Here is a 15,376-nt window from a genome sequence, read left to right as displayed (position 1 = left end):
AATGCCCTGTGGCACTCAGAGCTTTGATAGAAGTCATTTAACTCAGTTCTGTTATAACTCTGATTAACAATTTTGCAAAGCATTTTCAGGAAACAGTGCACAGAAGGTAATTATTTCTAAGTTCCCTGCTCGAGAAATAAACCTTTCATCTTAAGAGCAAGGATTCTGAATAATTTAGGAAACTGGAAGATCGGACTGTAGAAGTAGAAGGCTAAATTCTTTGGAGGATATACTGCAGCATATTTAGCGAGCCAAGTTTGGATAGGTTGTCAGCTGTGGCTCCAGTGGGCAGTACACTCGCCTCTGAGTCAGAAGGTTGTGGGTTCAAGTACTTCATTGCCTGTAAAGCGCTTTGAGATGTCAGGTGGTCGTGAAAGGCGCTATAGAAATGCAAGTCTTTCTTTTCTTTCTTTAGGTTCAAGAGTACCTGTAGCAAATGCAGGCAGCCTGTTTCAGCTAGGAGTGCAGTCAAATTGACATGCTACATCCAGCTAATGCCTTAATGTACTTTACAAGAACACATTTAACCTCAGTGTTTGTGATGTAACTGACATTATTCCCTTTAAGTTGCTTCTCACCATAAGATTTAAATGATAAATCCTTCCACAGGTCTATCAATTTCAATTGTTCTTTTTCTATAGGTATTAGCCAACAAAATACTACAACCAACAAATAATTCAATTCAAATGTACGCTCTGTTATTACACTTATAATTTAAAGACACTATGCATACGAGGGTGTTCAGGATGGAATTCAGGTTGTGTTATAGCTCATACTGAGTTTATTGATTTCTGCAGGACTCAAGTTAAGTGGTCATTATATTTAGCTTTTTTTGATGCATTGCACTGTGTAGCTGACCATTTTATGTTGGGTAATTGCCAATGTTGCTAATTAACCAGTACACTGTGCTAAAATAATGGCATCTGTACACACCACTACTGTTTGCAAGTTGGAAATATGCTGGTGGAATTTTCTGACATCGTACCAAAGAAATTTTGCAGTGATTTATTTCAAAACACTGTGCAGACCCTTGATTGAGGAAATATATTTTGTAATTCTTAATTTTTACCTTTCATGTTCTTTACAAGTTAGACACTGTGGATATTACGAAACCTTTGAAATGCTCTAATCAAAATGTTGAAAATTTCTTTGTTTTTAAACTAGAAATCCCATTATATAATGCTATGTAGAATGTGTAAAATCAAACAGGGAAAAATGTAAAAACAAACAAAAACAAAAACAAATTGCACATAATTTTCAGCTTTACGCATAGAAAGTTCCAGACATTGACTTCTGTAGAGATACACCAGGCACAAAAAAGTTCATACATTTAAAACATTAGTGTCAGAAAGGTAGCTTAGGACACAAGTATTAAAAGGAGTGAGGCTCTTGTGTTCAATTTTTAAAAATGGTCCATTAATTATCAATTAAAAGCAAAGTTGCTATTTGCCTTATTTTCAGTAATTTCTTATTTTCCTTTTAGTTCCAAAAATGTAACCATTTCAAATGTTTTGCACAATGCAATAGCAAAGATGGTGAGCTGCATAATTGAAGCCATATGCATTTTTCATATGATTGCTCTCGCAAAAATAAACCAATTTACAGCAAATTGTACTCGAAAATATACTGACATCATTAACTGAAAAAGTGAGTTTGGCAACATTGGTTACCTCTTAAGGCTCTATTTTTCCCCAAGCGCTGAAAAATAAAAGATCCCACCAACTATTTTATTTTTGCAGTGAATTTTGCCAGGAGCTACCACTTCTTATTTGCACGTTTTCTTTTCTACTCATAAAAATGATAAGAGTTAATGAAAGAGACCCACAAAAGAATGCAAGTAATTGGAAATGGGTTCCAGAATTGGAATCTGTTACTTTTGGAAAATAATTAACATTGGCAAATTTCAGTCCTCTCCTGCAGTGGTTCCACGTGGAATGAACAGTCAGTCATAACTGGGAGTAACTAATTGGCTATATTTCAGCATACTTGCTGCGCATCTGTGTTTATTTCAAGTCAGACTCAACCATCCTTCAGTGATTTCTGAACTTAGTCAGTACAAGGTTCTGACATTCCAAATCACATAGGTATATATTCTTTACCCAAGTAGCTGGTAAAATTAACTCCTCTCTTTTAAAAACTATAGCTTCCTTATCTGTGCTGCACTGGTGTGTTGGTATCTAATAGATAGATATTGAGACAGATCATGATAAAAATGGAACAGAATGGCGAATCCGGCTACCGACTGTGATGTAGATAAACTAGAAAATATTAGCATTTTGCTAGAAATAAGTTCTGGATGGATTAGCTACAAAAAAATAATGAAGCTTGTAAAAAGAGATTCTTATAACTGTAACTAAGGCTAGGGAACAGAGTAAAGTTAACTGCCTTTTTAGAACAGCGCTGAAAAATTATTTTTTGCACAAGGTGAAAAATTATTTAAAATAAATGGACCATTTTTTTAAAAAACAATACATTTTCAATGCAATCAAAATGCAATGTGAAAGCTGCTTAATTTGGATTGGTCAAAAATCTAAATTTTGGCTTTATCTTTCAAGTACTGAGTATGAACTAAAGGTTCTTTTGCAAATCACTTTGCTCAGTCAATGTTCAATATTCTGGTAAGAAAATCTTATTGCAAGATGCTAAATTCTTTGGAAGAGGCCAGGTGGTTCATATAAATGCAAGCATAATGATGCAACCACTGTATAATTTGGTGGCCTAAGTTTACTTATACCTTTACATTAATCCATTCTCGGTGTAAAGAAAGCTTTTTTTTCCGGATTGTATGAAGGCACTGAAATTAACTGAAAGCAAAAGAAATGAGTAAAAAAAAATGTTGTCCTAAACTTCCTTTGTGGAAACATGAAATGCAATTTAAGCTTTTAATACATTCCTCAGTTTATTCTTCCCTTGTTATGATTCTACTCTTCAAAATATTTCCTTTATTCTGGAAGATGCCATAAAGTATTATGCACTTTATGGCATCTGGCAGGACACACAAAAATTAACAAGCAGGAAAATATGTATTTTGCAAGAAGTGCGAATAGTAGTTAAGGCACAATAAAGGGACACAGTTAAAATACAGCCATACTCAAAAAACATTTGTAGGCCTGAAGTGATGGTGTGAATACGACATATTTTAATGATACTGTAGAAGAAACATTGTGCATGTATCATAAGTGTTATCTTTCGTTGTTGAATGTAACCCCTTTGAACAGAGCAGAGGATTGAAATCTCCTACAGATACACGAGAGAAATGCAGCAACTAGTTCTTACATAATTTATTTTGGTTTTGTATTAAACATTTTTATATCTGAGTTCTACCAATTTAATCTGATAAAGACTGAATCCATTTCCTTCCACTAAAATAGTTCTAACGTACTATGTATTAATACTTACCCACCCCAAAGTATTCTCCTCTCTTGAAGGTGCTGACTCATCCTGGAATATAGTTCCATGAGAGACAGAAGCCCACTATTATCTTGCCCAAATTCCCATTTTTCACTTGCCCCTAGATAGTAAGTGTTAGCAGTCTATTTCATCATGAGATGCATCCATGTTAAAGCAAATAATGTCATTAAATTGAAGGACGTTCTAGCAGAGAACAGTTGAAAGCGAGCAGGAGTAGGAATCCCGTCTTCTTCCCCCTTTCTAGCTCATGACATGAAGGCCAACTATAGCAGCCCCCCATCACTTATCTTAGCTATCAGCACAGCACAGAGAGGGAGCTCCTTGTAGTAACCACTATACTAAGTTTGCTACTGGCACTGTTTTTTTTTTTAAAAAGATTGAAGATCGTTTTTAATTTTGTCCCAAAGACCATATCAATTAAATGCAACACGAGGATTATAGAATCATAAATGTTACAGCACAAAAGGAGGCCAAATTCTAAAGGGACAAAGTGTGTTAAAAAGACAAGCCTGAAGGCTCTGTGCCTCAATGCGAGGAGTATTTGTAATAAGGTGGACGAATTAATTATGCAGGCAGCTATTAATGAATATGATATAATTGGGATTACGGAGACATGGCTCCAGGGTGACCAAGGCTGGGAACTCAACATCCAGGGGTATTCAACATTCAGGAAGAATAGACAGGAAGGAAAAAGAGGTGGGATAGCGTTGCTGGTTAAAGAGGAAATTAACGCAATAGTAAAGAAGGACATTAGCTTGAATGATGTGGAATCTTAATGGGTAGAGCTGCGGAATACCAAAGGACAGAAAACGCTGGTGGGAGTTGTGTACAGACCACCAAACAGTAGTAGTGAGGTTGGGGACAGCACCAAACAAGAAATTAGGGATGCGTGCAATAAAGGTACAGCAGTTATCATGGGCGACTTGAATCTACATATAGATTGGGCTAACCAAACTGGTAGCAATATGGTGGAGGAGGATTTTCTGGCGTGTATTAGGGATGGTTTTCTAGACCAATATGTCGAGGAACCAACTAGAGGGCTGGCAATCCTAGACTGGATGATGTGTAATGAGAAAGGACTAATTAGCAATCTTGTTGTGCGAGGCACCTTGGGGAAGAATGACCATAATATGGTAGAATTCTTTATTAAGATGGAGTGTGACACAGTTAATTCAGAGACTAGGATCCTGAACTTAAGGAAAGGTAACTTCGATGGTATGAGACGTGAATTGGCTAGAATAGACTTGCAAATGATACTTAAAGGGTTGACGGTGGATAGACAATGGCAGACATTTAAATATCACATGGATGAGCTTCAACAATTAGACATCCCTGTCTAGAGTAAAAATAAAATGGGGAAGGTGGCCTAACCGTGGCTAACAAAGGAAATTAAGGATAGTGTTAAATCCAAGGAAGAGGCATATAAATTGGCCAGAAAAAGCAGCAAACCTGAGGACTGGGAGAAATTTTAGAATCCAGCAGAGGAGGACAAAGTGTTTAATTAGGAGGAAGAAAATAAGAGTATGAGAGGAAGCTTGCTGGGAACATAAAAACTGACTGCAAGAGCTTCTATAGATATGTGAAGAGAAAGAGATTAGTGAAGACAAACGGAGGTCCCTTGCAGTCAGAATCAGGTGAATTTATAATGGGGAACAGAGAAATGGCAGACGAATTGAATACTTTGGTTCTGTCTTCACTAAGAAAGATACAAATAACCTTCTGGAAATACTAGGGGACCGAGGGTCGAGCGAGAAGGAGGAACTGAAAGAAATCCTCATTAGTCAGGAAATTGTGTTAGGGAAATTGATGGGATTGAAGGCCGATAAATCCCCAGGGCCTGATAGTCTGCATCCCAGAGCACTTAAGGAAGTGGCCCTAGAAATAGTGGATGCATTGGTGATCATTTTCCAACAGTCTATCGACTCTGGATCAGTTCCTATGGACTGGAGGGTAGCTAATGTAACACCACTTTTTAAAAAAGGAGGGAGAGAGAAAACGGGGAGTTATAGACCGGTTAGCCTGACATCGGTAGTGGGGAAAATGTTGGAATCAATTATTAAAGATGAAATAGCAGCGCTTTTGGAAAGCAGTGACAGGATCGGTCCAAGTCAGCATGGATTTATGAAAGGGAAATCATGCTTGACAAATCATCTAGAATTTTTTGAGGATGTAACTAGTAGAGTGGACAAGGGAGAACCAGTGGATGTATTTGGACTTTCAAAAGGCCTTTGACAAGGTCCCACACAAGAGATTGTTGTGCAAAATTAAAGCACATGGTATTGGGGGTAATGTATTGACGTGGATAGAGAACTGATTAGCAGGCAGGAAGCAGAGAGTCGGGATAAATGGGTCCTTTTCAGAATGGCAGGCAGTGACGAGTGGGGTGCTGTGCTGGAACCCCAGCTATTTACAATATACATCAATGATTTAGATGAAGGAATTGAGTGTAATATCTCCAAGTTTGCAGATGACACTAAGCTGGGTGGCGGTGTGAGCTATGAGGAGAATGCTAAGAGGCTGCAGGATGAGTTGGACAGGTTAGGTGAGTGGGTAAATGCATGGCAGATGCAGTATAGTTGGATAAATGTGAGGTTATCCACTTTGGTGGCAAAAACAGGAAGGCATATTAACTGAATAGTAGCAGATTAGGAAAGGGGGAGATGCAACGAGACCTGGGTGTCATGGTACATCAGTCATTGAAGGTTAGCATCAAGGTTAACAGCAGGCGGTGAAGAAGGCAATGGTATGTTGGCCTTCATAGCTAGGTGATTTGAGTATAGGAGCAGGGAGGTCTTAGTGCAGTTGTACAGGGCCTTGGTGAGGCCTCACCTGGAATATTGTGTTCAGTTTTGGTCTCCTAATCTGAGGAAGGACTTTCTTGCTATTGAGGGAGTGCAGCGAAAGTTCACCAGATTGATTCCCGGAATGGCAGGACTGACATATGAGGAGAGACTGGATCGACTGGGCCTGTATTCACTGGAGTTTAGAAGAATGAGAGGGGATCTTATAGAAACATATAAAATTCTGATGGGACTGGACAGGTTAGATGCAGGAAGAATGTTCCCAATGTTGGGGAAGTCTAGAACCAGGAGTCACAGTCTAAGGATAAGGGGTAAGCCATTTAGGACCGAGATGAGGAGGAACTTCTTCACTCAGAGTTGTGAACCTGTGGAATTCTCTACCGCAGGGAGTTGTTGATGCCAGTTCATTGGATATATTCAAGAGGGAGTTAGATATGGCCCTTACGGCTAAATGGGTCAAGGAGTATGGAGAGAAAACAGGAAAGGGGTACTGAAGTGAATGATCAGTCATGATCTTACTGAATGGTGGTGCAGGCTCGAAGGGCCGAATGGCCTACTCCTGCACCTATTTTCTATGTTTCATTCGGCCCATGGTGCCTGTACTGGCTCTTTGAAAGAGCTATGTAATTAGTCCCACTCCCCCCTGCTTTTTCCCCATTGCTCTGCAAGTTTCTTCCCTTCGAGTATTTATCCAATTCCTTTTTGAAAGTTACTACTGAATCTGCTTCCACCACCCTTTCAGGCAGAGTATTCTAGATCATCATAACTCGCTGCGAAAAAATAATTCATCTCATCTCATCTCTTTTGCCAATGACCTTAAATCCGTGTCCTCTGGTTACTGAACATTCTGCCAGTGTAAAACTGTTAGATTAACAAACCAATAAAAGCCTTTTAGAAACTCTTTCAAAAAGTATTTCAAAACTTAAATTGCATTTCTGCACAGTTTTAAGCATTGTCGTAGAGAGAAGAAAAAAGGACATAATTTGCTAGCTGCAAAGTGCTCTACAATTTCAGCCAGGAACATATACATATATATCTAATATATACACACATACAAACACACACACTTTAAAAGAGGCGTGCAAAGGTTGACAGTGAATTACAAAGAGATGGAAGAGAACTTACCCCCCGCTTTAGGCTCCTGAAACAGTGGATTTTAGGTTTGGAGGTCATAAATTCGTTCAGGCGCTGGGAGAGGGGCTCTTTTTGCTGCTTGGGAGACTGAGGGCCATTTGGAACAGCAGAAGGTGAGGAAGAGGAAGGGGGAGGAGGAGGGGGCTGATGAGGAGATGTCAAAAGGGACATAAGCTACGAGTAAGAGATGGATAAGTAAAAAGGAAAAATAAAAAAAAGGAGAAAAAAGCGAACAGAAATAAGAACCACAAAAGCACATAAACAAAAATATTTAAGCCATGATATTGCAAAAAAGCCCCATTGATACAATAAGATAAAGAAAACAGTGTTAATGAAAGAAAAGCATGCAAGATAAATAATGGAAAGAATGAGGTGAAACCAGAGAACAAGAATATTTTGATAGAAATCTCATGCAAAAGTAGTTACAGTTCTGCAAACCATGCACACCTCAACTTCTGTAAATTATACTTCAGTAGATATGCCAGCATTCTTTTTTTGTTTCAAAACAGAAGATAATGGCTGTAATATACATCACTTGAAATGGCCATAAGGGAAATCAACAGACAGCTATGAATCCATGTCCTCACAGGGCTTGTGCTTTGTTCCAAAATCTAATGATGTGACGGTAAGCACCATCGGTGACAGGTACCTGTGGAGGTAGGTCTTCATTCACACAAAAAAACTTTTTTATATCCAGTGGAGAAAAACAAGTGTATAGAAAAAACATGTTTGTGTGGGAGCAACAGCAAAAATTCCCTCCCAGCTACGATTTTAAACCACCCACGTATTTTAGCCTAGAGGGAAGAAGAAATATGATTCTGATACTTTGATCCTGGGTGTCAAGATCAAATGACATGATTCATATCCAGGCGAAGATCATCTAGAAACACTATTCAGGGTTTCACATATATAAAATCTAAGTTTAATTTATAAGCACCAATGGCAACAGTCGGAGAATCTTTAGGGTAGAAAGGATACAGGCCTGCATCATGAACTGGACTCTCCGAGGAACAGATTCCTCTGGCTAAAGTGAGTGGTTTGCAAAGGACTTAAGAATGTAGAAAATCTAATACTCAATGACTTCTGGCTCAATGTAACAAGGGATAAGCCAAGGAAAACTAAATAAAAATGGAAAACCTCTCTAGTAAAAAAATAAAAATATAAAACCGCTTGGGTAGTTATTCCATCTTTTATCCTTCACTGCGTGCTCCCTATATCTCATCGATGTGACTATCCTCAAATGCTTGATTCAGTAACCACTCTCCCTCCCTTAAGTGTTGCATTGTCTAAATTTGCTGAAGTTCTTCGATTTGGAGCTCGAGCAATACGAGTTGTTGACCCGTCTCACAGACTAGTTTGCCTGAGTCACCACCTGGTGCTTGAAGTTCCTAAATCCTGAAGGAATGGCACACCACTGTCCACTTCTGTACTGCCAGTTTTGGTTTAGTTAGCTTGTTCTATGTTTAAGTTTATATATCTTGCGTATAATATCAGCTCGTCTATTTAGCAGCTCTTTCCCCACTCTCAGTGTCAGAGGTCCCTGCAATCATTCTGTACCCACCTCACTTGGTTATCAGCTCACTCTGGTGTGCTCTTTGCTCGAGCTGAAACTCTTGCAACTACCTCCCTTTATACAGGTATACCTTTCAGACACAAACCCTCAAGCTCCCAATCACACTAATTAATGCCTGGTCAGTCACCGAGTTACAGTTCACTGACAGTTAACGAACAACTGACTTCAGTTATTCAAGTTAAAACGTAAACTTAAATTTCAGTTCCATAAAAAGCACAATTTCTGTACTAACCTCCAACAGATATCCGAGTGTCAGCTGTGGCTCAGTGGGTAGCACACTCATCGCTGAGTGTTCAAGCTCCACTCCAGAGATTTGAACACAAAAATCTAGGCTGACATGCTACTGCAGTGCTGAAGCAGTGTCGGAGGTGCCGTCTTGTGGATAAGACATTAAACCGAGGTCCCGTCTGTTTCCATGGTATTATTTTGACTACTATCCCTCAATCAACATCACTAAAAACAGATTATCTGTTCATTACCACATTGCTGTTTTTGGGAGCTTGCTGTGTGCAAATTAGCTGCCGCGTTTCCCACATTACAAGTGACTACACTCCAAAAGTACTTCAATTGGCTGTAAAGCGCTTTGAGACATCCGGTGGTCATGAAAGACGCTTTATAAATGCAAGTCTTTCTTTCTTTCCTCATCACTGAATTCCTACTCCACCAAATTTGCAGGGTTAGAAGCCCTTACACTCATTGTTCCCATCTCACTGCATTACCAGCTCAATCCATGATGTGCTCTTGGCTTACTAATCCCAGCTCAAACAATGCATACTTAAATAATCAGTTAACGTGTCCAACATTGTTCATCAATGCAGATAGGGAAATCAAATTAATGGTTAGGATCGCTTTTCTTCTGAGTGTTCTTACTTTTTTGCCCCAGTTTTCTTTTTGTTCTCTTGGAGATACATGTTTCTTTGTGCTTGCTAGGCCTTTGGTATTGTGCCCAAATGACATTATTCATTTGAGCTCGGCACTTAGGGCTCAGAGATATTTGCCTATAGTGTCTAATTATGCATCACCTGTCCATGTAGTCTAGCTCGCAGGAGTCACTTGATAGTAACTGAGGAGACTGGCTTCCTCCTCTTTCCCACCCTCAATCCCTCTGTCCTGTTGGTAGGAAGAATAAGGAAGCCACCTACACTTTGGAAAATAAGAGTCTAAATGAGGTAGGGATCTCTGGGTAGAGGAACAAAAGAATCTAAGGGTACAGATGCATAAAGTAGCAAGACAGTTTAATAAGGCCATAAAATGACAAACTAAGTACTGGAGTTCATTTCTTGAGGGACAGAATTGAAAAGTAGAGAAGTTATGTTATACTTGTATAGGACCTTGGTTAGAACGCACTTGGAGTACTGTGCACAGTTCTGGTCTCCAAATTATAAAAAAGATATAGAGGCACTGGAGAAGGTGACATAAAGATTTAGAAGGATACAATATCATACATGTAATATTGATTTCTCTCATGCTAGTAAATTTTATTTTGAAATCATATTTTTCATAAAATTCATCCAAAGTATGTATTCTTTTGCTGTCTGAGAGGAATTGTATGTTTCTTTGAGGCTTTTATTTCGTAAATCTTAATTTTTGATAAATATTAATATTCTGATCATGAATTAGGATACAAAATAGAGGTTACGCTGGCATACTACTTACTATAACTGATAAAACCTATGAGAAAATTAAATCACAGAAAAGTACAAAATGACTGCCCCACATTTAATAAAGTTATAATTATGTTTAGTAAAAAGAGTGTTTAAAAAACATGCTGCTGCACATGATGTAGATAAATATGGTTAGTCTGTTAGTCACTGGCATGGAAAACAAAAACATGACTTTAAGCAAAGTGGAACAAACCATGGCAAACACAAATAAACAAAACTACCATTTAAAAATTGAAGTAAAATCAAAAGCAATTATCAAAGTAATGCCACCAACCCCATTACAAACCAAGTCATGGAATATTACATTAATTACACCAAACCATGATAGATATTAAATGTTAAAGGAGTTAAGTCAACTGTAGGTTTATACACACAGATGCTGAATGCTTTTACCTTATTTTTCTTGATGAAAGGCCAGAGTTTCCCCTTAGATTTGCTACTTTTGGGTTCCTGTTTGCCCTCAGATCGACTATTGGATAGACTGCTTTCAGAAACCGTTCGTTTCATGGCCTGACTGAAATCCTCAAATTCAACATCTCCAGGCTGTTCAAAGCCGGATTTAAAGGCCTCGATCACCAACTGCGTGTCCTAAAATGAGAGAGAGAGAGAGAGAGAGAGAGAGAGGTTCATCATTTTACCAGCTCATTGGAGTTTTCTGTAGAATTCTATTTAACAAAAGCAAAAATAAAAGACATTTACCAACCTTCCATGGAAACTCCACAATTATGTGGAATACACAAATTTTTTACAAAAATAGCAGATAGATATCAACTCAAATTTCTATTTCACACAGACTGGGTCAGCCACAACTACCAGAAACCAGCAGAATATTTCCTTGCAGCAAACTGCACCATTTTATTATCACAAGGGTTTCCCTTGTGGTTAAAACAAAATCACAATTTACAAAACTATAAAATAAACTGGGTAAGTTTGCCATTTCAGGACCCCTGGGATATAAAATCCTAATGTCAACTCTAACTTGCATCAAGTTCACTCCACATTTTTTTCAGATCTCAGTGAGAACCATAGAGGTTCAGCCCAGTGTGTGTGTGCCAGCACTTAGCTAGAGCAATCCAAAACTAATCCCACTGTCCCACTCTTTCCCCATTGCCCTGTATCATCTGCTACAAATAGTTCTCCAATTTCTCCTTTAGAGATGAAAAGATCTCTGTCTCGATCACTGCCTGTGCCAAAGCATTTGATGATCCAACAACCCTTTACCCAAAGAAATTTCTTCTAACCTATCTCCTGATTTGCTTAAGCGACTAATTTAAATTAATACACTTTGTCACTGACTGCCCAACCAGAAGTAGTTGTTTTTCCCTATCCATTCTATTAAAACTCTATATTGAAAAAAGATCTTAAATCTTGTCAGTCATCTCTGTTCCAGTGGGAATAGGCCCAGTATCTCGAGGCTCCTCTCACAACTATAGCTTCCTGTATGCTCTCTATGCTTTTAAGATAAGAATATAAGAATTGAGAGCAGAATTAGGCTATATGGCCACTCGAGCCTGCTCCACCATTCAATAAAATCCTAACTGATCATCCACCTCTACTCCACTTTCCCGTCCGAACCCCATCTCTCTTGATTCCCCTAGAGTCCAGAAATGTATCTATCGCAGCCTTAAATATACTCAATGACTCACCATCCATAGCCCTCAAGGGTGGAGAATTCCAAAGATTCACAACCTTGAGTGAAAAAATTCCTCTTCTTCTTGGTCTTAAATGGCCGACCCTTTATCATGAGACTATGCCCCCTAGTTGTAGATTCTCCAGCCAGGGGAAACAACCTCTCAGCATCTACCCTGTCAATTTCCCTCAGAATCTTACATGTTTGAATGAAACACTTCACTTCAAAACTCGAATGTGTATAGGTCCAATCTGCTCAATTTCTCTTCATAGGACAACTCTCTCATCCCAGGGATCAATCTAGTGAACCTTTCTTGCACAGCCTCTTCCTCAGAGAAGACCAAAACTGTGCACAGTACTCCAGGGTGTGGGCTCACCAAAGCTTTCTATAATTGTAGTAAGACTTTCTTACTCTTGTACTCCAAATCCCTTGCAATAAAGGAGCCAACATGCCATTTGCTTTCCTAATTGCTTGCTATAACCTGCACGCTAACTTTGTGTTTCCTATATGAGGACAACGTAATCTCTGAACACCAATTTTAACATCCTTTCTATAGACCAGGTTAATGAGATGAAGGCCTTTTCTCTGCCAGCTGTAATGATCCTAAATGAAATGAGTTTGGGGCAGTCTCAGCCCAGCTCTCAGTGGCCCCAAGTTTCCACACGCGGTGAAAAAGGCGCACCTCAGAGCTGGGCGCCTGTTTTTCGCGCCGAAAACAGCGTCGGAAAAAAAGTGCGGTATTCTCGAGCTCCTTGGCACGACGCACAGGGGGCGGAGCCTACCACTCGCGCCGATTTTGTAAGTAGGAGGGGGCGGGTACAATTGAAATGAGGCTTCTTGGTGCCGGCAACCCTGCGCATTGGAGCGTTCGCGCACGCGCAGTCTGAAGTAAACGTTGGCACTCGGCCATTTTTAAAAGTACTGCAGAAAAAGTGAAGATTTGTTTCTTGGACCCCTGCAAAGGCTTGTATTTTAATTTTCTTGATATTTCTGTGTGTGAGGGAGTGCTTTTAGCAGCACTGCTGAATAAATCACCTGCTGAAATCAGTGAGTTCAGCTTTTCACTGCTAAACTTGCAGAACCGGTGCCTGCAAATTAAGGACTGTGTTTGGAGAAATAAAAGTGCCAATTCAACTTTGCAATGGATCAACGTCCACCAAGAATAAAGAATTTCTTGCATGAGGAAGCAAACCATTGCATAATATGTGGTGTTGACAATGCAGCACCCATTCTGCAAATTTAAATATAAAGATGTCGATGTGGCTGCCTCTCCCTGTCCAAATGGCCTCAGTCAGTCCCCCTCACAGCTCGAAGGCTGCTGCTGTTCTTTCTTCGGCTCCCGGCCAGCCACTGACGCCGCTGCAATCCCATGGCCGAATGGCCTCACGTCCGCTCCTGATTCTTCGGCTGCCTTCGAGCCACTGACACCGCCCTATAAGCGTGGCCGAACGGCCTAAAGAATTTTAAATCTGCAGCTGCGTGTGTCCTGTGTTCATTCTTCGGCTCCCGGCCAGCCACTGACGCCGCTGCAATCCCATGGCCGAATGGCCTCAGGTCCGTCCGGGTGCTGCATCTTCGCGGGGAATGAAGGCCTGCCTCAAGCACCGCAGCTCAGCTCGAAGGCTGCTTGCTGCCTGCCGCTGCCGTCGAGACGAGACACTGACGCCACACCCCTGCCTCAAGCACTGCAGCTCAGCTCGAAGGCTGCTTGCTGCCGCTGCCGTCGAGACACTGACGCCACACCGCTGCCTGAAAGGCCTGCCTGAAGCACTTTCACACAGGTAGGAACATGGTTTATTTAATCTTTTCTTTGCTTATAAATTTTTATTCAGGTTGGATTTATTTGTATAATATTTGTATAAGTATAACTAAGGATTGATTGTAGAATTTAATGACTTCTCTTCCTCCCCCCTCGTTCCCTACGACTAATTTGTAACCTGCGCCTGATTTTTTTAAAGTGTAGACAAGGTTTTTTCAACCGTACAAAAATCGTCACTTACTCCATTCTAAGTTAGTTTGGAGTACGTTTTCACTGTGGAAACTTTGAAATCAGGCGTCAGTGGCCGGACACGCCCCTTTTTGAAAAAAAAATTCAGTTCCAAAGTGAAACTGTTCTACCTGACTAGAACTGGAGGAAACTAAATGTGGAGAATTCCGATTTCTAAGATACTCCGTTCTACACCAGTTGCTCCGTAAAATCAGGAGCAAATCATGTGGAAACTTGGGGCCAGTGGGTCCAGGCACTCAACATAATAGCATAATTTAGTACTAAATTGGCAATCTCACTCAGAGAGACCAAGAGGATGACTGGTGAGAGAAATATTGGCCCGGAATTTGCGGTGGGTAATGATGGCAAACCATCAGCGTTCGCCATTACTATCCCTCTGAAACTGACCGCAACGTCAGGATTTAGTGCATCCGCACCTAAACGCAGAAATTCTGAAGTTGCGGTGAGTCATTCACTGCTCCTACACTGGCTGCGTTGTGTACCCACCCTGCGCACCACACCCCACCCAAAGCTGGCAGTGTCATTGGTGGAACTGATGAAAACCTGCGCTTTACCTCGCCATCACTGTTAAATAATCCATTAAATGTTAATCCTTTTCAGAATTGGTGTAACTGGGGTTTTAACTGAATACTGTCTGCTAAACAAATGTTCTAGCCCTGAAAAGCTATTTTTTTATATTTCCCCAATATGATTAAAAAAATTTTTTTAAATTTAATTAAAGTTTGTGCATGATATAATAGCTTATACCTTGTCTCCATGTGAAAGTCCCCATCTTTATTTCCCCAATCTAAGATTTTTTTTTAAAGTTCAGATAAAAGCTGCTTTTGATTTCCTGGTTTGTGGTCTGTGAGAATTCTTCAATGTGATTGGCTGCTCAAACAGCTTGACGTCAATGCAGCTCTTCATTGGAGATTCCCATTATACATCATCAAAGGCAGTCCCTCGGAATCGAGGAAGATTTGCTTCCACTCCTGAAGTGAGTTCTTTGGTGGCTGAACAGTCCAATACGAGAGCCACAGACTCTGCCACAGGCTCTGCCACAGGTGGGACAGATAGTCATTGAGGGAGGGGTGGGTGGGACTGGTTTGCCGCACGCTCTTTCCGCTGCCTGCGCTTGATTTCTACATGCTCTCGGCGTTGAGACTCGAGGTGCTC

The 15,376-nt window shown here is 40.2% G+C and overlaps 1 protein-coding gene across 6 annotated transcripts in view; it reads right to left on the bottom strand.

Annotated features, from left to right (window-relative positions):
- fnbp1b (formin binding protein 1b) overlaps positions 1–15,376 on the bottom strand; it is a 337,119-nt gene that overhangs the window by 73,636 nt on the left and 248,107 nt on the right. For 5 of the 6 annotated variants that reach the window (XM_070863799.1, XM_070863797.1, XM_070863796.1 and 2 more), the window contains 2 exons: positions 10,977–11,171; positions 7,338–7,520 (listed from right to left, as the gene is read on the bottom strand). In XM_070863799.1, coding sequence (XP_070719900.1) covers positions 7,338–7,520; positions 10,977–11,171 — 378 coding nt within the window. The remainder of the gene's footprint in view (positions 1–7,337; positions 7,521–10,976; positions 11,172–15,376) is intronic. The other variant, XM_070863800.1, reaches the window with a different exon arrangement.

The sequence above is a fragment of the Pristiophorus japonicus genome, chromosome 20 (genome assembly GCF_044704955.1).
Source record: "Pristiophorus japonicus isolate sPriJap1 chromosome 20, sPriJap1.hap1, whole genome shotgun sequence".
In the NCBI taxonomy this organism is placed as follows: domain Eukaryota; kingdom Metazoa; phylum Chordata; class Chondrichthyes; family Pristiophoridae; genus Pristiophorus; species Pristiophorus japonicus.
Note: the sequence above shows the minus strand (reverse complement) of the source record. Positions and strands in the feature narration are given on the sequence as shown.